The 25,066-nt window shown below is 34.9% G+C and overlaps 1 protein-coding gene across 4 annotated transcripts in view; it reads right to left on the bottom strand.

The window, feature by feature from the left end:
* LOC108722850 (pleckstrin homology domain-containing family G member 5) overlaps positions 1 to 25,066 on the bottom strand; it is a 156,963-nt gene that overhangs the window by 57,494 nt on the left and 74,403 nt on the right. Inside the window, exon 1 of one of the 4 annotated variants that reach the window (XM_018448190.1) lies at positions 8,281 to 8,587. The exons of the other annotated variants lie outside the window; for them this stretch is intronic. Coding sequence (XP_018303692.1) covers positions 8,281 to 8,325 — 45 coding nt within the window. The 5' untranslated portion in view covers positions 8,326 to 8,587. Of the gene's footprint in view, positions 1 to 8,280; positions 8,588 to 25,066 lie in introns of those variants that run through there. 4 annotated transcript variants of the gene reach the window in all.

Raw genomic sequence — 25,066 nt, forward strand, 5'->3', positions numbered from 1 at the left:
GTGAATTTGCGATAAATCGATAAAATTAATGAACTGAAAATAAAGTTATATTCTAAAACTAAATAAAATTTATAAAAAATTTTGTATGAATATTTTATATACAATACATGTACATATTTATTTTCTACGCTGAACATTATAATTTATTTGATGAAAACTCGAATTATTTTTTATGGAAAGATACGAGAGAAAAAGTAAGAGGATAAGAGATTTTGGTAGCGTTCATGTCCGAAAACAGAGAGATATGAATAAAAAAATTAATTTCCGGCAAATTAGTTGAATTTGAATGCGAGAGAAAATGCGTCATATTTCTGAAATCAGCATCATTAGAATATATTTGATTTTCTAATACATGATTAAAAAAAGCATTGTTAATTAATTTATAAGTGATTAATTCGAAGTGCCGTTTATATAACGAATGCCATATTCTAATTTTTTTTAGAATAGGTTTTTTAGAATAGAATTTTTAGAATAGGAATATTTGTTTTAATTAAAATATTATTATTGTTGCAGAATTTATAGAAAAATTAAAGATGACTGGGAGTTTTCTTTTCGCGAAACAAAATGACAAGATATTATTGAATAAAAAACATAATTTTATAAGTTTGTAATTTTAACCGTATAAACTTTTCAGTTTAATAGAGTTATTTAATCAGCAGCTTGTTTAAATTTTGCAACTAGATTTATATATTTGTACAACTCCGTAATTTTAATGATATTTTGTGTGTACGTAAATCACATGAAAGAAGCAATTTTGTTGAAAAATCTAAAAATTTAGCTATAGATCAGAAAATAATTTTGTTGGACCATCAAAATAATTTTGTAGGAATCTTAAGCGTGATGAGCAAAATATGTTGTAAAATATTTTGATATTCTAGCAACCAATTTTGTCGTTCTACCTAATTATTTTGATGATCCAGCAAAATTATTTTCAGATCTATATGTGTAGCTAAATTTTTAGATTCTTCAGCAAAATTGCTCTTTCCGTGCACAGGGCTGCTTTTTTGTCAGTTCAATATTACATTACGTATACCTAATAAATACTAGACACAAATTACGAATCACAACTAAAATTGCAAATTTGTGTCCAGGTCTTCGATTTTCGTGGTGTAATACTTCGCGATGCATGCAAACGTACTTCGCTCCAACAATTTCTACAACACAAGCGTTCTATTTTGGTTACGAAATTAACACTTTCCGGTCGACATACGTTCTTAAGATTCATATATTCGTATGATATATCCGTTTTATTCGTGTCTCTGCATTACAAACATTTTAATGATTAAAGCAAAGTGATTTTTTCTGAAAGACAATGAGACTTCGATTTTTTATCTATCGTCGAAAAATACACATATATATACGTACATCTTTATAGTCTTGTAAAAAATAGTATTAAAAAATATAAGACGCTGATTCAGGAATAATAAACTTATAATCTACATTTTATGAGCGCCTTACTATTTACTGTCATATATCGCTGGAATGTACATCGTTATTAATGTGTAGACAGCCTATTGTCCGATAATAATGGACCACGACTAGAACATTAACCGCCCCGATAGTCCACTATAAACCTAGTTCATATCATCCAAGATTGTGGACGTCCGATGCTTCAATAAACCGCAATAGGCTGGCAAACCTATTTACGTGCTAAATTTTCGAGCTTGATAACCAAAGTTATTGAAATGTTCCTAAGAATTTAATAACTTCCAGGAGTACTAAGGGCCTCCATAGTTTGCTCATATGTTAGCATGAAAGAATAATTAAACCTTGCCCTACTGTTCAGTTTATCGCACTCTATGCGCGTATTTTCAGTCCTGTATTTTCAACAGAAATAGGCAATATTAAATCTTTTAAGATGATTTACACTTTTTTGATGTTATTAGATTTCTTTGTAGTCCCAAGCTTTACGAGTTCCTTGAAGATAATCAAATAACGAGACAATTAAAAAATTCTTATCAATCATTTCACGAATCATATAGAATTTTTTTTCGAGCTAGTAATTTTTTAGCCGTTGTGATTTGTATCCAATTGACATAGTTAACGTTTTCATTCATATATAGGAAATACTCGGAAAGCTCTCATATGTCACCCGTCGCTTCTCGTTTAACCGTCCGTTTCTCCGACAGTGGATGAGGACGTTAAGCTGACGGTATAACAATATCGAGCTCCGTCCCGCACACGGAAAGCTTCACAAGCAGGAGATCTCGTGCACCAGCTGTACTAAATCTAGAAATTGGACGCACTGCAAAACATCCCGACCGCAGTAACTTCTGTTTTGCGACAGGCTAGAGCAAAAACGTACCTGGGAATTGAGTCTGTCTTACGATCATTGGTAAATTTCGAAATAAGCATGATACATTTTGTTGATGGAATTCAAACGATTACCAAATATCGAGGAAATTTAACAGGATTCGTCTGCCTTGTTGATTGAATTCATTAACGTAGTAATTTTAACAGTCGACATTAAATATTTCGATAGCCATTAAATTACGTACTCTTCTAAATATTGAGAGAGTTAATTAATTGTCAAATAATTTTAATTGATAATTAATTACAGACACCCAGATATGCACTAGATATAAACTACCAAATGGATTCATTTAACATTGAAAACCTGAGTTAGCTTCGTTAAATAAATCACATCTCATTTTATGCGCAACACGGTATTTGAGAAAACCATCCCGTATTATTTATGTGTTATGTGACACATTTACCTTATTCTACATAGTGCCTACGAGGCTTACGTGCTATCGAAGTTGGGCCGACGCGACATGCGGCGGTAAAGCAAACTATTGCATAAGTGGAGCTTAAGGCAAGTAGCTCGGGGCCATATTTCGTCAACGTCTTACCAGGAACACAAATACGTCGGCGCGAAGAAGGCAAGCAGCTGAGAAACTTGTTAACTCCATTAGATAGATAGGACGGGGGAGAGGGGATTAGGGCCCGATTTAATCGTATAATCGGTAAATTGTATATCAAAACGTAAATTGGCGCTTCATTAAGTTACTCGCCGTATCACCGAGCGTGATCGTAATTACTCTGAGGAACTAATTAGCGCGCGTCGCCGCGACACGATTTGTCATCGTTTATTGGCTCGGGACGAATACGCCTGTTGCAATTATTCTGAACGTTATACAACAATGAGAAATTTGTACGACAAAGTGTTCTAGGACATGGTTGCTTACACTGTCTTACTATGGATACAATATAGTATTTGTTTTGCGAAACCTTCATTTGTAACAATTATGATTTAATTACTGTAACTTTGTAAGGCGCGATGAAATTTGAAAAATTTTCACTAACAGTATAGAAGCAATTTTTAATAATATTCTAGTCAAATAAAAAAATTTATTAATTATCTAGAGATAGCAATAATTGTCTAAACCATACATTTAAATAAACATATAATTGTACTTTTTTAATAAAACGTCAAGATTTATAGCAACTATAAAGTTTTTCTTTTAATCCCAATATATCTTCACATACGTACGTGGAGTCTGCAAAAAAAAATAAATGAGGATTGTATCCCTGTATATGATAGATATCACGTGATGGATAGCAATTTCAACTTTCGGGAAGGCGGGAAAATTGGGTTCGAATACACGCGCAGCTTACAGGAGGGCGAGTCTCCCGCTTAAACCGATATATTTATCGAAATTGAGAAGCACTGTTGAAGGCGATAAGATTCGATGACGATGGAGGGATAACACCGTAGGTCTTTTCGCTGGAAAGTAGAAAACCTTTGAGGTTTAAGGTCGGCTGGTTGTCTGGCATCGCGCCAAAGATTATGCCTGCCATCGTTCTCGAGACTTCATAACCGAGGCGAGTGAAATCGAACACAAATACATACACATATATATATACATATATGTACATGTATAGACATCAACGTGTCATCAGTTCCAGAGGAATTTTTCTGATCCGCACCCCTCTTACACACCCTTTTCATATTTCCTGTCAGCCATCAATCTTTCACAAAACACTATCTCTTTCATGGCCACTTGATGCTTGATATATTTTCTCTATCTTCTCTCCTCCATTATTGTACTCCTCTTTTAGTACCATACTAAGCCAACGGAATTTTCATTATTATTTCATAACCTTTGATGTACCTACATAGGTCGAGTTATATAGGATGACCGAAAATAATATATGTGTCCGCAACTAAAAATAATATAGGAAAAATGTTTTTAAAAAATTAAGTAAAAAAGTTATTTGTAAATTATTTTTTAAGCAGTAATTTTTTAGATAATAAAAGTTAATATAACCAGTTATAGACTATGTTTAGGTGGCCATCTGGCCATGGGTCGTGTGTGCGGTAGTATTAGTAAGTTTTAGCGCATTTCAGTGCACTCACTAATACTCACAAGTGACTATCTAAACGTAGTCAGTAATATTGGCCGTATTTAAATCCTTATACTTCAGAAACTATTGCTTAAAATAAAAATTTACGAATAACTTTTTTACTTATTTGAAAACCTTCTGGTTATAATACTTTGAGTAGCGAATTTTAAGACACTCTGTATATCTTTTATTAAAATACAATGATCCACTTAGCTTTGATTGTGCGATGGTATTCATTCTTAATTTTCGAATAATATACCGCTCATTATTTTTAACGAGAGGAATTATATTTCGCATGACATGCTCGTTTGCGTGACGAATCGAGAAAATGTCACCAATTAAAATTAAAACATAAAAATGTCGTAAAAAATAAACAAATCGAGTCACTTATTCTTTTCTAACTAATTATCTTTTCAACAATTAATTTTTCCTTATAAATATTTGACTTAACAAAAGTAAGATTTAGTCCGTCATTATAGATAAATGTATTATAAAAGTATTCTACAATAAATTAACTTATTTTAAATATATAAAAAAATAAAAAAGGTATGGAGATATGATAGAAATGTTTTACAGCGTAGGGATAGTCAAAAGAAATGATTTATCTCCTTTCTTCTCATCTCTCTTATCATTATCTCTTACAATTATCAATAAACGAGATGCTTATACTTGATATTGCAAATCTTTTATCAAATCTTTTAGAAAATGTATCGTCGGCAATAATTTTATCATTTATAAAATTATTTATAAAATTCATTAATCTAGCGAAGTAAAACGCGAGTATTAATATTAGAGAATATGTAATATTTTTTTATAATACCTGCAGTATGAAAAAAAATGAGTAATGCACGCGTTGATAAATATCCTAAATAAAATATAATTTTATATCATATGTGAACATCATTTTATGTATAGGAAATAGGAAGTTAAAATAAAGTGGTAATAATATTTTGTAAACTTGATGTCTCTCTGGATATTCTTAGTAACTACTGTGTTTGAAGTTCTTGCTATTCTATATATGTATATATAAAATTAGACATAATTTTTTAGATATTTACTCAAATAATTAGTTTAAAGTTTTAAATTTATTTCTCTTTACGATATATTGTCATAAATTTTTGATATTTAGGAAAACATGGCTGACTCACGCGAATAACAAAAAGAAAAATAAAATTTTATATGACAGAGTACACAACAGAAACACGCATTAAACGCGTGCCACATGCAGGGGTTGTTATATCAGCCATGATATTATCACATGGCATCCGTGGGTCGAGCTAACACTTCTAAATCTAGATTAGCAGATATCTTTAATCTGCAATGTCACTAACGTTCACAGAAAAACGCTCTGAATGATATGTCAAAGAACAAAGAAAAAAAAGTAACGATCAAAGAAAAGTTTATCCAGAATATTTTACACTCGTATTCAGCAGAAAATGTCAGATTTTCAGAAAGATTTACTTGAGCGCACTGCATTTATAATAACAGTAGTAGATCAGTAACAACAATAATTTTATTATGGTTTTATATCGAATTAAAAATAAAATAAGCGAACGTTTCTTTTTCATAAAATCGCTGGATTTCTTCTCCAAAATTATAATGAGAAATAATGGGTAACTTTTTTTTTAGCAAAAACGACGCAGTGCGTTTGATTTTACAAGAGACTCTCTTTAAAATAGGTGAAGTGGTAGCACGGGGTTGTACACGGGGTTGGTATATTTTTTCGCAGACTTTTATTTACGAAACAGCCCTACGTCTCTTGATGTTTTGAATTTACTTATATAAATCATTTGTACTAACATAAACATCATGAACAGATTTCAATGTATTCACATACTTTATACATTGAACCACAAATTGATATAATTGCTGAATAAGTAAAGATGTTGCATATATAGACTGTATAATAATTTTTACCTAACAGTAATTGTGAACTTAATTGCATAAGAATCGCGAGTGTTAAAATTTTAAAAATATAACTACCTTCATTAGAAAATATACTGTACAACACTCGAAAAATAATCGATATCTAAAAAATCGATGCACAAGAAATGTTTCGCGTCTGGATAAGAATTATTAATTATCTCTAATCGATTTCCACTTACAACAACGATACGATCGCGTGCAAATATTAACCACGCGATTACGATTGTTGAAGAATGGGTCATCGAGTGCAGTTGTTACATCAAACGAAAAGTCGCGGTGTAAACAGCGACGATAATCGATTAACAGGGGAGTTACATGTCTATCCAGTCGCATCTGATAAAAAAATATTTAAAAAATAGCAAAAAAGAAAAAAAATCGAGCAACCGAGCCGAAGCATAGATTAGAGAGCATACCGGTTGTTTAATCGGAGCGATCAATTGACTAAGGCGTCCATTCAGGCATGATTGATTGATAAATTCAGACGGAAACAGGTAGACGGAGCGGCGAAGCGAGATAACGCATCGTTCTACGGTATATTACGGCGGAATTTCTGAAATCTAGGACAAGAGGGAATCTCGCACACCAAGCGACAATAGAAGTGCATGCCTGGAATACGCATATAATTTAATAAATAGATGTTTTTAATATTTCAAGTATTTCTCTAATAAATTTGGTTAGTTCCAACTATCTAATAGTTTAGTTAGTCCCCAACTATTTACCGGAGATATCAGAAATGTGCGGGAAATCTAGTGATAACACCGTTAAATCGCTCGACATTTCGCTGCCACGGATATTTTATGACAGAGACAATTTATTTTGCGCATCTACGACAGAAAGTCCCCGTTTCGGGCAGTCCGTCGACGAATAATGCATTCGTTGGTCGACGGTAATTGCGAAAACGACTGTAACGCGTGACCGGTCCACTCGTTGCGTTGGATATTAAGATTAATTGTCGTGATTTATCGGAGATATATTCCACAATTTATTCCACAAGTTTTTAAACGTATACCGAAATGGCTGTTGCTTATCGCCGCAAATGAAATTAATAAAAATTTTATTTTATTAGCATAACAAACATTACGCTTGGTATATGTCATTTAAAATAAATGGAGTATTGATATATTGATATAATAATTCAATATAAGTAAATAGACAATAATATATGTATAATAATATATAATATTGCGATATATACAAAAAAAACTGAAATATACAGCGCATTTGCCGGAAGGAATTAAAGTCCAAGATTAATAAAGTGCCTCTCTTTTTGTACGTTCCGAGTATAGCGAGAGCGATGGCAAAGAAGACAGCTCTCCTTTTATCGCGGGAAACCAGATTGTCCTTGGACGCGGAAAGTAAATTCCATCTGGGTCTTAGATCCGCAAGACAATTATCAGCTCCTTTTATCGAATAAAAGTATTCGATTGGATCCGAGCTGTATGATTGCGCGGAAAGCATTTTCTGCTTAGATAGCGTCAAATGTTTCTTTTCGCTAAACATTTTGTACGGTTTCGTCGAGAGAGTAGTATCAGCCCGAGGAGAGTAGAGAAAAGAAAAGAAGTGAAGAGTATGTGGATATATTGTAGATATATCATAGCGATTGCAATTTACAGAGAAAAGAAATTCGTGCGGTGTCTATATGAGGAGCATGATAGATGAGATATTCAAGATGATGTAAGCTTCAGTCTTACCTAAGAAGATTTGTCTCATGCATTTAATTTAATAGAAATTAGGCATCGATGCTTTTTACTTATCATGTGTTACATGTCTTCATTTAATACATTTTTCTAAGAAAAAATGGTCAATGGGTGGAAATTAAAATTTACACTGAAAAAAAATTTACTAAATCTTAATACATACTTCTTTGAACAGTACTAACTAAACATTTACTTTATTAGAATTTAGATTCTTTTTCAGTGTAACAATCGACAAGCAAGCTAAAAAATGTTTAGCATTCGCTAATTTGAAACATATTGATACAAAGCACGGCCGATATGCGCATTTTACCTGAATGCGCCCCATCGGCGGCGACACCACCAGGAAGATTCTCATTGCGGCCTTGAGGAAGTCATCCTGATTGCGATTCGTCGTGTCCTGCAGAGCGGCTTCGGATATGCTGGAGCTGTTCTGAGTGGTCTTGCGGCGTACTTTGCGCCTTATGCTGCCGACTAGCTTCCGCCAATCCTGTCCGGTACCACTGGCGGACGACGAAGCGGTACCGGCACCATCACCGCCCCCGTGACTGGCCACAGTCGCATCCTGCTGGCCGGTCGTTAACGACGTCGACGACGATTTCTTAGAAGGGCTTAGATCGCGGCTGGACCGTCGGCTCGGGGTACCGCGGCCACCAAGGGGAGTCCCGGATGCGGACACCGTGGTGCTATCGGTGACCGACTGTTGCCCAGCGACCGACTGTTGCCCAGCTGCGAAAACACAACCACCGCTAGGACTCGTGTTGCCTCCTCCACCACCGCCTCCACCTTTGGACCCGCTGCCGCCGCCACACGTAGCAATCGAACGAGCCGATCGCCCCGTTCTGCCGCCGCTCAATCGGCGTACGAGACCGCGTATGAAGCCGCTCTTGCGCGCCGTCGGGCCCTCTTCCACGTGTTCACCCGGTGCTTCCACTCTCTGGCTTAATTAGACACTGTTTATTAGGACACTTAATTGGACACTGTTTCGGTGAAATCACCCGACAGTTGGCTCTCTTCTCGCGTGATCAATTTTCCCGTTCTTTCTTTTCTTATTCTTTTTCCTTCTTTATCGAAGTGCTTTTATTGAGGAAAGCAAGTGCCACGTGGCAATTTTTCTGTTCTTCCCGTGGTGCTTTCACCCTGTACAATTTTTACGGGTGCGCCTTTCCTTGCGGCAATTTTCAGCCGCTGTACTGCCTCGTCGTAAATTTTACAACCCTCGCTAATCTTTGCTAGCGAGAAAAACACGGAAAATTATACATATACATACGTATATACATGTATCGACGCGTGTCAATTGTCTCGTGCTATTCGGGTACTTCCTTCTGCACTTCGTGCTGTATCGATTAAGTTTGCAACTGCTGTTCTGCCGTCCCGGTTAAGCTTACATCGTCAAGCTTTTAAATACTTTTATCTTTCGCTACTCCGGGACGAGCCCTCCGAGTCGTTCCTTATGATAAATTACAATTTTTATGTTGTGTGGCAGCGTATAACGATTAAGCTGATTGTGCTACAGTAACACATCGCCTCGCAACGAATTCGATTCGCAATCACTCGTTGCAGCTTTGAACAAATAAATAGAGATTGAAGATACAATCGTTTAATTTCCTATTAGTACGGATAACAAGATTCTAAAGTAAACTTTTCGATTTAGTTTTAGGCTTTCTTTGTTTATGCGAGAGATCCAATTTACTCGCAGTAGCTTTATATTTATTAAATAAGTTAGAAGTGGATACAGGTAGATTGTTGTACTACGATGAAATAGTCGTTCTAGATGATCAATGACGTAAGAACTCTGAACTAATTCTCAAATTTCTGATTCTCATTTTTTTCTTCAAACTTGCTCAAGTAAAATTTCCGAGAATCAATTAATAACGTTGCAAGCGATATTTCTATTGCCTTAGAAGTTATTTCTGTTCTATTCTAGAACTTCAATAAGATTACGCAGCTTTTCTCCGCGGCGAAAGAGACGGTGGCTGATGGTTTTCAAAATGTGTTTTCATTAGGCAAATATTCAGTGGAAGAGTCTTCCATCTTCCTTGCTGGAGTTCACGTTTCGGAGATTATGACCAGTTCATGGACGCTACCTCGAGAGCACGAATCCCTCTCATATTCGTTTCTATGAGATACGCTCGGCGTCCAAAGAAAGAATCACAGGCGATGTACGTGACAAGTGATAGCGCAAAGTATCGCGATCACAATCGAGATTATCAACACGATATTCAAGCGAGCTTCTCGAAAAAGTGCCTCATGCGTTTCTACTCATCGCGAGCTTTCAGCACGCATTTGCGTGCCTCGTCTGCCATCCATTATTGCGAATTCTAGCGCTTTGTTTTCATTATTCTTCAAAATCGAGAAACTTTCTTAATCTTATTATAATCAATTACAGTCACAATTTTACTAATTATAAATAAAAAAAATTATTGTTACTGAAATAACAGCGACATAGAATGTAACGAACTATTGTAAAGTTACACCGCGTTTCAGCTGTCGTAATCGTGTTTTGGATTATGAATTCAAAAAGGCCAAAATCGTTACATCGGAAATTACATCTGACGCTCTCGCTCAATCTCTGTTCGCTTTATTACCTCATGAATTCGCTTCACGTTAATCTCGGCAAAATCTACTCGGAACCGTGTAGACATCAATGAGAGTTCTGCCGCTGATAGTAGTCCGCTCCGGCATGCCAGATTACGAGGTATGCATGACGTTACCGAAAGTTCGAGAGGGAGATTCGGATTAACGCTATTCTTGATTTTGCCCGCGATCACGTGATTCTATCGCGCGTAGGCCGACACGCACGGTACGGTTAAACGGCAACAACTTTAATTAGAATTTCCTCATACACAGTGATTCGGTTCACAACTCGCAGGATCGGAACGGTCAGGCGCAAAATTCGCGGAAGAAATTTGTACTCGTCGGGCCCGATTCCAAGTCGGGTGTAAAAACGTGAGAATTTCGGATTGACAGCCGGGTTGCACCCTCTGCGCAAGGGTTTTAAACGGGGAGGAAAAAAAAATACCTCTCGAGCTTGTTGGCGCGAACGAGGCCAAGGACGTTCCGTGTATCTCGAAGGGACCACGAGACCAGGAGAAGTGTTATTATCCTTCGAGGAATCGATCGGCGTTGTTTCAAAGCTCGCCGCCGGAGAAATAACTTGCCGCGATCCTTCGGGCAGCTTTCCCGACGAGAAGTCGATTGAACGTTTCGCCGGCAATTATCATTCGCTCCTCGCGATGATCGCGTGATATCTTTCGATTATCCGCTCGTCTCTCCTCGATTACTCCTCGTTCTCCTCGACTCTTCGCGTTTTCTTCAAAGCACGGGAGCGCATTTTTTAATTTCCGACGACGGCCTGATGTAATGCCTGGCATCTGCGTAACCGAATCGATCGTGTCTATTAAGGAGTTTTATTACTAACAGAGTAGAGCTCGCCTGATGCACGAGGTAAATGTGTAAGTAAATATGTAAGTAAAATACGTCAAATAGAAAATCAAGTCTCGCAGGGAATACCTTTCATCTCCAAACTTTACGTAGCGCAATTTATTCTGTCATATTGTGTGAGAAATTTAATCGCACCTTCTATTATAATTCGTTTCATTTTGCACCTAACTGATGGTAAAAGAAGATGCTAATATTAAATTACACAAGTTTGTGCATCTCTATATTTTTATGTTCTATTTTTATGTTTCTTTTATCTTGGAATTCAATAAAAGTTTAGTATCATATATAATATATATATATGTATATATATATCTTATTATAGATTAAATATTAGATATCTTTAATTTTTTATCTTTATTAGATAAATTTTTGTTTTAATAATATTTTTATTTGTCAAAATTATGGATGCAAAAAAAAGAGAGAAGAGAGAGGAAGGGGAAGAGAAAAGGGAGCAGAACAAGCCAATAGACCACGTAATATCGATATTCCTTCATTTTCATGAGACAATACGGAGAATTCGCGGTGTCGAACATCTCAAAGGACGTTCTAATCTAAAGGACACTCTGATCTGCCTAAAGGCATCAATAGGATCAATTGCAAACAGTGCAAATTTCGATTACAGGGTTTACAGGAAACTCGCTATGATATCTTCGCGTTACAGCGACAAACGAAATAATGCTTAAACTATTACAGCGTATACAATAAGCTTTATGCGTAAGATTTTTTGGAGTTAATCCTTTTGTTTGCAGATTTTATCTAACTAATTTAAAACAGAGTTTAACAACAACTATTTGAACTATTTAAAACTTTCCTTTTTCTATAGGTAAATGTATCAAAAAAATCTTATTCTAATATTCGATGCTTGTAAATCCAATACGCTGCTTTAGATTGACAATTTTAAATCCCATTTGAGCCAAACAAATAATAATGAGTGATGAAAGACAATCTTCAATAAAAACAGGATACAGTCGCAATTATATTTATGGTTTCTATTGTAAGATATTTATCAGGATTTTGAAAGATTAAAGCTTAAAGTATGAATATTATGAATATTCTCATCTCATTACATTAAATGTAACGGCGTTTATATTTGACTATATTATCCAGCGTCATATTTTAATATCATTAAACCGCGAAATGAACAATGTGAGGCCCGTAATACAGAAAATCCTTCTTTGCATTTTATCGAAATATATGAAATACATTGTGTACCTACTCATTTTAATGAGGTTACAAAGATCGGATAAAATTTTGTTTGAAATCGTGTTTTCTTACATATTATAACACGATGTGTATCAATTATTCAATCTCTGCCTGTGCTTGTGTTTCTTTATTTAATGCAATAAAAACAGTGTCAAGAGAATTAAAAATTCGAGGACAAGCAGAATTATAAAAAAAAAACAGCGGAAAAAATAGAAAAAAAAAAAAATAAGACGTACTTTGAATGCGATTTGAAATTCAAACTTAAATGCGATTTTACTGCACGTATTTCAGAAAGAGGAAACGAGAAAGGAACATTTGTAAGAGAGAGGAATGATAATGAGAGAGAAGGGTGCCACTCGTAGAGACTAATTAATCGAGCGTGTGAGCGTTGAATTCAGGTCACCGACGAAGATTCGGCGGCTGAGTCGCATCGGCACGATCTGCATCTCTATCTAAGATTTAATTGAAGGACCAAGACATCGCTGTTGGGAACGATTATGTCTTCGAAGGTCTTGTTCTTCCGCACTAGCGTTCTATAAAATGAATAGAGGAATGATGGTTTGAAAGTTGTGTGCTGAATCTTTTGACAACGTATGCCGCTGCTTAATTTCAATAAAACACAATAAAAAAATTGGTTTAAGATATCCGTTATCTATATACAATCTTCTAATAAAAACGTCTTTTTATTAAATTTATTAAAGTATGTATATGAAATGATAGAAAATTTCTCACGTTCCTGATTGTAATAATTAACCTTTACAAGACAGGAAAATTATTTAAAATTTATCCAATTAACTTTAGAGAACGGGAGACCGTTTTTTAAATTTTACAGTTACTTGAGCAAGATTTGTTATAATTAATTATTTCATTGTATTTCTTATCTCAAAATGTAATACTGTTTCAGTGCTACTATGAAGCCATAAGAACTTTGTACGAAAAACGATCCTCCGCCCTTTAAAATTAATTGGATAAATTTTAATCATTGTTTTCAAAGCATTGATTGCACGATGTTAAACTTCTCTTGGGGTAACACGGTCTAATTACATTTCGGAATAATCTGAGAACATGAATTTACTCGACGGTGAGTATCTACCTCATCTACGTGAAACAATGCATGGAATTTGTGAAGGACAACAGCTCAAAGTCCTGCGAAGCGTCTTAGTTCGACATAGTCAATCGGGACCGGAAAGCTTTATTAAACACTGTTGAACGATACGCTTGCTAATCCTAATCGTGCGAAAATCTTGCGCACGCACATACGTCACGCAGGATTCCGCGCAAGCTGAAGACAAATGCTGCGACGAATTATTCGAACGAATTATGCATACGGAATTTCAGTATCGCGAGACATCGGGACGCGGCTTACTTGCACCGAAGATTCCCGGCTGAAATTCAGGAATTCGTGATTTGACTTTTGCAAACGGCGAAATTCCTGCCATATCGTAGACCTGTTGTGGACCTACCGTTTATCATTTACCTGTCTCTGGCGACTGTTTCGTGGGTCTGATGGGAAAGTGGGTCAACGTAATAGAAAACATAAATTAGACTTACGCGTAAAATGATTTTTTAATTAAATAAACTAGCATCATCATCTTCATTTTTTAATTCTGCGTTTTTTACATTTCGTCTTGAAGCTAATATTATGTTAGTTTTTTTCGATTTATTTTCAGCTGTTAAACGTCTGTTAAACTGCAAATTATGATATACATTTTTAAACGTAGAACAATGTTTGGAAATCTCACACGCATATATATCCCACATTATTTTTTATACACTATGATCATGCTATGAATATATTTTTGTTTACAAATATATACAAGATTTTCTCTGAATAAATATTATGAATATGCTAAATATAATGAATATTATATATAATAGAGGCTACACATAAATTAATCAATTTATTGACTCTATAGGTGTACTAAACTCTCGGAGTGAATTTATTTCATCGTTTCGGATAAGGACATTACTTATTCATTGTTCATTTATTTTGTTATCGATACAGCGTGCGTAATTTAACGCAGTTAACGAAATCCGATTGAATTTCGAGCACTGGGAGAAACAAAATCGCCGAGCTTTATCTCATTGCTGCTTACGACATTTGTATTATTCGAGATTACATCGTCCCGCGGTCGGTTTCGACTTTAAATAATCTCTGAGCGGTGAGTCGCGGTCTCGACCTTTTTTACCAGCCACGATACAATCCACTTCTGCCAGTTTGCAGTGACGTTTTGCTTTTTCATACCATTAACTGTGGTCACGCGGAGGAGCGATTAAAGGTCGAGGGAAGAAAACGCGGCCTTAAAGAGGCGCTTTTTGTACACGGCAAGGACGATCCTACGATATCGTCCTCTCCGTGCGAAATCCGCGAGTCATCGTTTGCGATGAAAAATGGAGCTTCTTCAACGTAATGAATTTCTTAAGTACTTCCGCATGTTTTTCCTTCCGGGGGAAAAAAAATCATGTAATCGTAATCGTGATAAATGACGGATTTTCTGCGGCCACTTAAAATATCCTAAAAAATGTAGGTTTCATACAGAAAAATTCAATACCGAGAGAAAGATTAACGGTGGATGTTTTCGTCGAAAAAGGTCCTTGAAAAATGTCAATAAATAGACTCCGGAATAACCAGAAGATTTACTATATGCTACTATCAGAAAGAATAAAAAGAATGTTTAGTTTCGGGGCACATATTCACGAAATATTGCTCGTGTTTAAACGAATTTCCATCATGTATCACTTTGACGATGCCAATCTTAATATTATTGGAAAACCTTCTATTGAAGATCGATCATTAAAACCGCATTCCAGCCGTGACGCAGCGCGAGCATTTCCCTGTTCTATTGTAGCGAAATGTCACGTAAAATACTGTGCCCTTCTAAATATTCACTTGACGAGAATTAATTACATTCTACCACGCGGATGCAACCCTGGCTTCCAACGGGAGTTTTCATCCACGGCGTATATTTACGCGAAAGGACTGGATTTCCCAACACGTGAAAAAAAATTGCTCGAGTATTTTAGTTTTTCACTTCTCGATTCACAATTCAACTGGGATACTTTACAACGTAAATAATAGAAATAAAATTTCTGACAATCAAGTACACCAAGGATTTATTACAAATATATCATGAGTAAAAATTCTTAAGAAAGTATTGAATTTAGTTGTTATTTTTTAATTAATGTTATTCATTTCTCTTGTCCCCTTCTTTTTTTGAAAATTGAAATGAAAAAAATTGCAAAAAAAATATCTGTTTGTCGAAGAAGTATTTCTTAAAATGTATTCTTGTACATTTATAATTGTTTAGAGAGAGTGTCTGAATTTATATCCTTACGAAGCTATCCGAAACTTTCAAGATTTCAATAGACGAATTAGAAGAAATTGATTTGAAACGAATTAATTGCATTTTGCGTAGTCCAAAAAGAATATACATTGAAATGTCTTGTCCGGAAGAAAGAAAGGGATATGTGATACTCGTCCAAAGAATGATCAGCTGCTCAAGCAAGATTCACTAACGTACTTCGACACAACGGCTTTTGGTGGCCATTAAGGAAAGATGCTGAGGACGTTGATCGATTACGAAACTCATAGTGAAAAGAAAGATGACGAATCTCGCTGAGATGCATTCTTTCCCGAGTTCTATTTTTTTTCCTTATTGATGACGTTCATGGCATATAAAAGGGGTCACGGTACAATTCGTAGAGACGACAGAAAATATCTAACATACGATGATGGAAAATGAATGTATCGATCATGTTATCGGTGACACCTTCGTCAGGGTTGGTGTAATTAATTCTGTCCGGCCTCCCTGTGGATTTTATCGCACCGCTCGATGTAACTCTCGTGTAACTGATATCGCAGCAACCACGAGAATTTAAATAGCTTTATCACAATGGCGCGCAAAATAAATTAGTGATATATTGGCATGATGAAGTTATCGACGTTACAGATTAAAATGTTTTTTGAATTGAAATAACTTAAATAGATAAGTCTTCATCAGCCTGATGACAATATAACATGAATTAAAATTTGGACACGGAAAAAAGAAAGTAGCTGTCGTAACTAAAAACTACATGTGATAACTAAATGGCAGGTGTAAAATGTGGACCTCTAAAATATAAGTATCATAGCTAATATCTTAGCTGTAATATCTATATTATAACAGCAACAGGAAACCATTTCACTGTAGTATATAAATTTATAGTTACGGCAGCAAATATATTATAACAAACAAAAATTAGCTGCGGCAAAGAAAATCTTTTTTTCTGTGTAAAGTTTAATAATTAAAACATTGGAATATAAAAAATAGCTATCATTGAGATCAAAATATGAAGTTATATCGCAATTAATATACAATTAATTTTGCAGTATCTATGAAATTGAAACTATTTCGTTGGTGAGAAAGAAAAGAGTCAAGATTTAAAAGTTGTGTCAATAGGTATTTTTTTCACTGATGTGAATTAGAATATAGTACTCAGATCCTTTTATAAAGTATGTATTCAAGAGTATAAGATATATGAGACTTCATGTTATAACGGAATCTAACAGGCAAGTGCGAAAAAAGTCGTGGTTGACCTATTTGTTTAAGTTATTTCATTGCTGTTGCAATTTGGAGCTGATAATACTTGTATTATCTTTTAAAATTTTTTGAATTAACTTTACAAAATTGAAAACCTTTTTACATGTTTAAGGTAATAAATCATACTCAACTTATGTTAGTTAAAAAATTATAATATACATGTATGCATATAATTTATTTTTTTCCGTTTTTAAGTTTAAATTAAGTATCCCGAGGCTTAATTGTATGTATACTTTAAACATGTAAAAAGGTTTTCAATTTTGTAAAGTCAATTTTAAGAATTTTCTAACCTGCAATGTTGGTAATTCCGTCACGTCAGCATTCTCTTAAAATGACACACCAAAAAAGTACAATCGCGTAATAATGTTGCCCTCAAGAAGGCAAGTTTTATTCAGCGACAGTCGTCAAAAATTTGCAATAATATGTAATTCGTTCGTATATTCTATGTTTGTGAATTTTCCTTTCTTTGACGGACAAGCCATTTGGCCGTATGTGCCCCACCGATTTTCTCGAGAATTCGTGCCTTTCTTTCTTTTCCTTTCCGCTTACGGGGCGAGTTAATCTCATCGATCATCGTCATCCGAATTTATCCCCAACTTGTACGGAAAGTTTTCTCTCACAGGGCGGAGACGTTGATTTTGCAATTAACTTTTTATAGCCGGCGAAATTCCATTTCATGCTCTAAAGTGCGGTCTCCTTTTGAACTTCCTTTCGATTGATAGCACGAAATAGCGGTATCGATTTTGATTACTTACTCTATTAATGTCACGTCGAATCAAATAATCGCGCGCATGTAGAGATTATTAATTTCATGAGGTGATACGATGAGGTGACTGAAATATTTTCGTCAGTGGTGTCTGAAATCTTCATCCCTTACGGAATAAGATTGTGTAAAGCAGAGTATCTACAATCAGATTTTAAGGCGTAAAACTTAAGCCTTAAGTCGTAAGAAATGGTCCAATCATAGTCGATTGTTCTTTTCAGATTCATTGATCAATTTCTTATGGCTTGCTTATGAAACAATCTTGGTTTAGACTAGAAATTACATGAATAAACAATGGCTGCGTTCAACAGAAAAAGCAGCTTTGCAACTGTCGTAAAATTCTTTAATATGATTGGTCTTCCCCTTAATTCCTCATTGGATCTAAATGTATAAACCAATCATATTCAAGAATTTTACAACAGTTGCAAAGCTGCTTTCTCTGCTGAACGCAGCCAATGTTGAGTACTTAGAATTAAGCTTAGATATCTAATATAAAAGATTAGTTCGTTAGAAATCGGCAAATCAGACTAGTAAATCAATAAAACAGACGACTTCAGGATCTCTTTTAAAATCTCATTGTAGATGTTTAATATAGTCAAAAACACACGAAATATTGGTGATGTAAGGAGATCTTGCCTGGCTCTCAACAATGTGCCTTGGGATCTCGTCAGATTAACATCTAATAGACAGACATTTGTATTTTAGTCCTCGCGATAATCATTATCCCATATACTTATGAATAATACACTGAAAAAAGTTTCTGGTTGAAAATGGACGAATCAGAATTTTTTGGTTAAATTTATTAGAATTCTAGTTGAGATAACCGGAATTCTGGTTGATATAACATTTCTAGTAAACTCTACTAGAATTCTTATTTTTATTAGAATAATTATCTCAATCAGAATTCTAGTAGATTTAACCAAAAAATTTTGATTCGTCCATTTACTACCAAAATTACAATTTGATTCAACCAGACTATTTTTCTAAGTGTAGTTAACGCGAACAGTCAATTTTCGCGGAATTAGAAGAGGAAGAATATATACCATTCTCAGAAATGGAATCCTTATGTTCTCCGTAAGGATTCCAACATATTTCTGTTCTCTGACTGAAGCATCGTGCAAAGTTTTATGATTTACGTTCGCGATGCTTCGTGATTTACGCGGCTTTTTACGGTGCGAGGAAGTTTATATTGTTCGACCTGACAATAGAAATATCCCTATCACGTAAAAATCTGTAATTTATGATGAATTTCATCGGTGAAAAAGCTATTCAGTAAAAGACAGATAAAGATGACAGCTCGATTCATTACGACGATCTCGCTGCGGGATCCGAAAGTTGGCCGTCAGGTGAAATATCTGTGACGTTAATAATGCGAAACTGTGTGCAATTAAAATCTGTTAAACCACTATTTTGATTGCATGAAAGAAATTATATGAACTCTCTAAAATCTTTGGAGTGGAATTCTAATTCTAAAGAGTGAAACATCAAATTGATAATTATGTTATTCTTTTTCAACACTAGCTCAATTGTTACTCTTTGTCACTTTTAGAATTAGATTCATCTTCAAAGATTTTAGAAAGAAGATTTAGTAAATTTTTCTTTCAATGCAGCCTTGTCACTCAATCGTGATCTTGGATTGATTTATGGGCAATTAGAAATCCATATAAAATTAATGCACAATTCAAGCGCGGAGAAAAGGAGACTTTTAACGACTTCGTTTCCTTGGAAAATTCGTGCGCGAACTCTCGAGAGTTTTAGTGCCCACATGATCAATTTCTGCGAAACGATCGGCTATTTTCTTTCGCTCGATTAGCAATTAATCTAGCGTATGATAACTACGGTGCTTCTTGTATGAGAATCTATGAAATATCATACATTTTTGTCGCACAACCACTTCAAAGCTTGCTAAAACTTTTATCGATTTACGCTGAATATGCATAACTTTGAAAGCACATTTTATGAGAATATTAACGAGAAGTTATTATATTTAGCAAAATATAATGCCGTTTCTAAATTAACATATTATAAAAATAAATGTAAAAAAGAGAGAGAAACAAATAAAATTTTGCTATTTTTTACACTGCATATTTGTTTCAAAACATAAATTTTAGAATTGCGAAAATATTTGCGACACAATTTCGCAATATATATAAGACTTTTTAAAATGCAGAGTGCACATTTGCAGGATACGTTAATATTAAATGGAACGTGCAAATACATTCTGTGAAACAGAAAACTTTTCGCAATAATAGAACGTGAAATATTGTTTCGCGCCGTTTCGCAAATCGATATAGCTGAATGTACGATCGCATGATCGTACGTCGCGCGCCGGCACGCCTGGGCGCGTTCGGTGAATCATTACGCGTGGGAATTGTGCGGACACATACATATGATCCGTGAAGAAGAGACGCAAGCAAAGATACAAATAGTTCCAGGAACGTAGAAACATTCGCGTGAATAACACCCGGTAGATGTGGCTGCATAAATGTGATAATATCTGCCAGCTATACAGACATTTGCAATCTTCCGCAAAATTGCGAAATGCCTTTGATGTGCAAACTTTAGATTTAAGTCACATAGAACACACGAAATGAAAACGTGATAAAATGAGGAGAAGCAAGATTATTAAGGTGAAAATATGTAGCACAATTAAATAATATGTACCGCAATTAAAGTGGAATTTATTAAACCTTCCCATCTAACAGTTGTACACAGAAAGAATGTTTTTTGTTGAAATAGTTATCTGAAAATTCAGTTAGATTCGAAAATAATTCTGTTGGATGCTGGAATGTTAAAACTTTTTGCAGTATTGCTAATCTCATTATGATTGAATTTATTACATAATTGTTTTAATAGTCCAACGAATTATTTTCAGATCTGGGCCTAGATTTTTGAAAAATACGAAAATACTATAGTATACGTTACGTATATTATAGATTTCTCTAATTTTTCATACTTAATATTTTTCAAAAATCAGGTCTTTATACCTAAATTTTTAGACTTCAGCAAAATTGCTCTTTTCGTGTAATAATATAAACAATTTTTATAGAATTTTTAAATTAAGTTCGGCTAATAAAATTGTCAAGATTATTTTACAACTTTTTTATTACAAAGACAGAGAAGATTTATGACATTCGTAGTTAAGGGGAATCGCATTCTTATCAGTTATTTCTGTTGATCAATATTACGTTACTTTTAAGTTAATTAATATCGCAACAAATATTATATCGCGCGACAAGCCTCTGACTGCTACGCGAACAAGCGACAAGCCTCTGGCTGCTACTATTCTTTCGAGAATGACGGAGCATCTGTCATTGCGTTGAAATCGCCGTGCTGTATATACATCACAATACAAGCGTGAGACATGCATCATCGGGGCGACAGAGAGAATTGAAATTGCGGTGTACGCAATGACCGCATTGGATGCGGCGCCGATGAATAATAGAGGAACAATACGGGGGCAGGATTGAGTGCCGGAGTGCTCAGAACGACGTAAATCAGTTTTCGATAAAGCGAAACGTCCCGATATATATCAACGACCACCGTACAAGAATGTCGTAATCGTACCTGGATGACAAACATGCGTCTTTCCGAGACTTCGCGGTCCTATGAACTTGGTTTGAAACGTTTTTAGTCTCTCGCATATAATTTTCAAACATTCGAATTATATCTTAATTGAAATCAACACACTAAATTTTTGGAAAGTCCAAAAAATTCTTTTAAATAATTCTTTAATTTAATGGATCGATTAAATTAAACTAAAAGTAAAATCTTTGATGTTCAGTAATTTATAAAAGATGATAATTCTTTGATTTATGTTGAATCGATTAAATTGAACAAAGAATAAAATCCTTGATATTCGCAAGAAATAATTCGAACCGCAAAGGATTGTTAAGTCTATGTTCAAGTCTATTTTTATCACGTTCTTTAACACTTTGCGTCCGCCGATGATTTTTTTATCGAAACGTACTGCTTGAGAAAAACTCTACGGTAAAGATTTGATAACTATCATAAAATGAAATAACTTTGGCCCAGTCGGGATAACTTTGACCCAAATAAAAAAAATACCTAGATAGCACGTACGTCCTGATTTGACATGCGTGCTGTCTGGACATTATGAAAATTAGGAACAAAGTTACCGCGATTTTGTGCCAAAGTTATCCCATTATACGAAAAGTTGTAGATATATTGTAAATTTCCGTTTCCCGACATTATCCGAAACATCTGTTTTAGACATCTGTTTTAAGGAGAAGTCTTTTGAATGTAAAATAAGTGATACGTTCCCGAAATTGGTCCTGTTGAAACCGGAGAAAAGCTGCTTAGGTTAATGGAATGGTTGCAGCTTAAAATACAGCAATTTCGTACCGCGAAAACCTTCAACTCGTATTATTTCAATATCGTTAGAATTAGTCCGGAGCGCAACTATAGATGTTTGACACGCAACCGTGCAGTAATACGAACTGAATATATTCTACTCCTCAGCGACAACAGCCACAAGATCATGTTCTCAATCTTCTTGCCATCGGTACATGCGTTATCCGAGAAATTTTCCACACAGAAAGAACGACCGAGAACACTAATGCACTGTAACAAATTTATCCTAAAATTTTATAATTTTTCCTTGATTTCCAGACAAAATTTTATGATTTTCCTTGACCTTCAATAATATTTTCAAATTTTTGTATTTTCCACCTGATTAGAAACCGTTAAATATTTTGTTGAAAAACAAATTTAACATAGTAATATAAATTACTATTAATGTTGCTGACACTGCTGGCATTTTTAATTGTTAAGTTGGTAGTATTCCAAGTATAGGTATGATGTTCGTATATTAAATTTCTTTAAAGCCAAGAATTTTAATTTTACAGAAAATTTTGTAAAATGCTCTGATTTTTGCTTGACTTCTCTGACTGTTTTCAATTTCCCAGACAATTCCCTGATTTTTCTGATTTCCAGTTTGTGGTAACCCTATAATAGTTTTCAGCAAGCTGGAAACTGAGCGACAACGTTATCGGACATGACTTCGCGAGGAAGTGAAGGGGGAAGGATAACGGAGATCGTATCTCGTAATTGTCGACCGTGTCGACAATTGTGCACGCTCGGCGAAGCGTCGTTGTCGTCGAATGGATCTACAATTCTGTAATGCCGCGCGCTCAAATCGCCGTGAAATTGATAGTCAAGTCGGTGGGACTAGCGGGCAACGTGAATCGGATTGCTCTATCAAGCGGTACCAAGCGATTTCGAGACCGAATGCAGCTGTCAGCGCGGCCCCGCGTGCCGACGTTAAAGCGAGGCAGATCGATGGCGAGTTCGATCGAAATGAGGGACGGCGGTGCCTCGCAGACCGCGGAAACTGTTAATTTATGTAGTAGTCTTGCTGTACGCAGTCTTTTTGCATTTGCCGATGAGTTCCCACCCGTCGAGCCGGATGTAAACGGATGGACATCGTGCACTGTTAGATATTAAAGGAGCAATGACAACCTAATCTTTTGAGTTAAATATATAACATGTTATTATTTTTAATTTCCATGTGTGTCAAAATGTAAATCAATCCGTTTCTGTGTTTAATTTCAAAGTGTAAACAACGTCCATATATATCAACATATGCACTTAGTACGTAATAAACTAAATTGAGTCAAATTTAATTTCTTTTTATTGAGTTAAATCATTTACTCTTTATGTTTTAATTAAATTAACGATATATTAAGTAAAAAAGCAGTAGACGACTTATAGAAACGATTAAAAATAACTCAAATTAACAATGAGTATAATTTGACACTATAGATTTAACAGTGTACGATACATTCCGTACTGCGTGTCTCGTTGTAAATTTCAAGTAACACTTCCTTTTCCTTCTCCCAAAAAATCAGAAAATTTATGTAAACTGGAAAGAAGACGGTGCAACGTTCACGAAAATTCAAAATTTTGTAGAAACGGCATTTTCAAAATTATTCCGACAATGCGAATTGCTTGTAATTTATTTGCTCATTTCAAGATCATGATACAACAAAGAGTGTTGGATTGTTGCGAAATGGGAAATCCGAAAATACAAATTTTATTTATAACGTTACAATGGAAATAATTTAATTAATATTAGCACACACAATGTAATTTCAAGCTCGATTTTGCTTGAATATTGAAACGTTACATCTGCGTGATGATTAAGAGAAACGAAAAAAACGTTATCGGTCGAATGGAATCCAGCGATTGGGGCTTAACCGCGTGCATTCACGCGCTGTAATTCGTCCAAAAAGCTAACTAAATGTGTATAAATAATGCGAGCAAATATTTATAGATTAAAAACTGTCATTTATATTGATTGAATATTCGTATTGATTTTACATCTAATTTTTCTTTTTCTCTCTTTCTCTCTCTAGTTGTAGCCCTAGCTTTTTCTTAAATTCTCTGAATTTGCAACGCCTACGAAACGACCATTTTGCAATTCAGCAAACGATTCAATTATCGTCGACGCTGCGAACTATATTGATTTTACGGTTTAAACTTTTCGGCGCGCAAATCGGCGAAACAAAGCGCTCGCGATTGCGCGTGTGGATGCCGACGAGAGTTACAACGTGTGTTCTGGAAATATTTTTCCTCTATGATTGTTACCTCGGAATAAAAAGGCATCCGTGTGACCACGCGTGGCGAAATACCGCCATGAAGGATAATATACGTCATCAGACTTTTGGCTCCATTTTTCCGTTAAATACATAAAAAAAAACATAAATTAAATCTCTCTCTCTTTCTTTTTTGTACATTAAGTAGACGTAATAAAATTTTTTATTTATTTAACAAGTGTTTTGACAATAAATATCTCACGTCTATTTAACCAGTACTTATCAGTAATTTGAATAACCAATCAATATATGCGTGATAAAATAACAATATTTCAGTAACTTTGTTAGAAATGTCTGTATGTTGTCTCTCTTTTTTTCTCTGTAAATATTTGAAAAAATTTTCTTATAAAAAATCTTTAATCTATAAATCTCTCTTATTTATGAAACTCTTTCTACGTTTAAATATAAACGTAATGATATTTATATGTTGATCAGGATATATTTATGGACGATCTATAAATAACATATTAATTCGTAACTTTTACTGGCTCA

This window comes from Mycetomoellerius zeteki, unplaced genomic scaffold (assembly GCF_001594055.1).
Source record: "Mycetomoellerius zeteki isolate Tzet28-1 unplaced genomic scaffold, Tzet1.0 scaffold220, whole genome shotgun sequence".
Taxonomy (NCBI): domain Eukaryota; kingdom Metazoa; phylum Arthropoda; class Insecta; order Hymenoptera; family Formicidae; genus Mycetomoellerius; species Mycetomoellerius zeteki.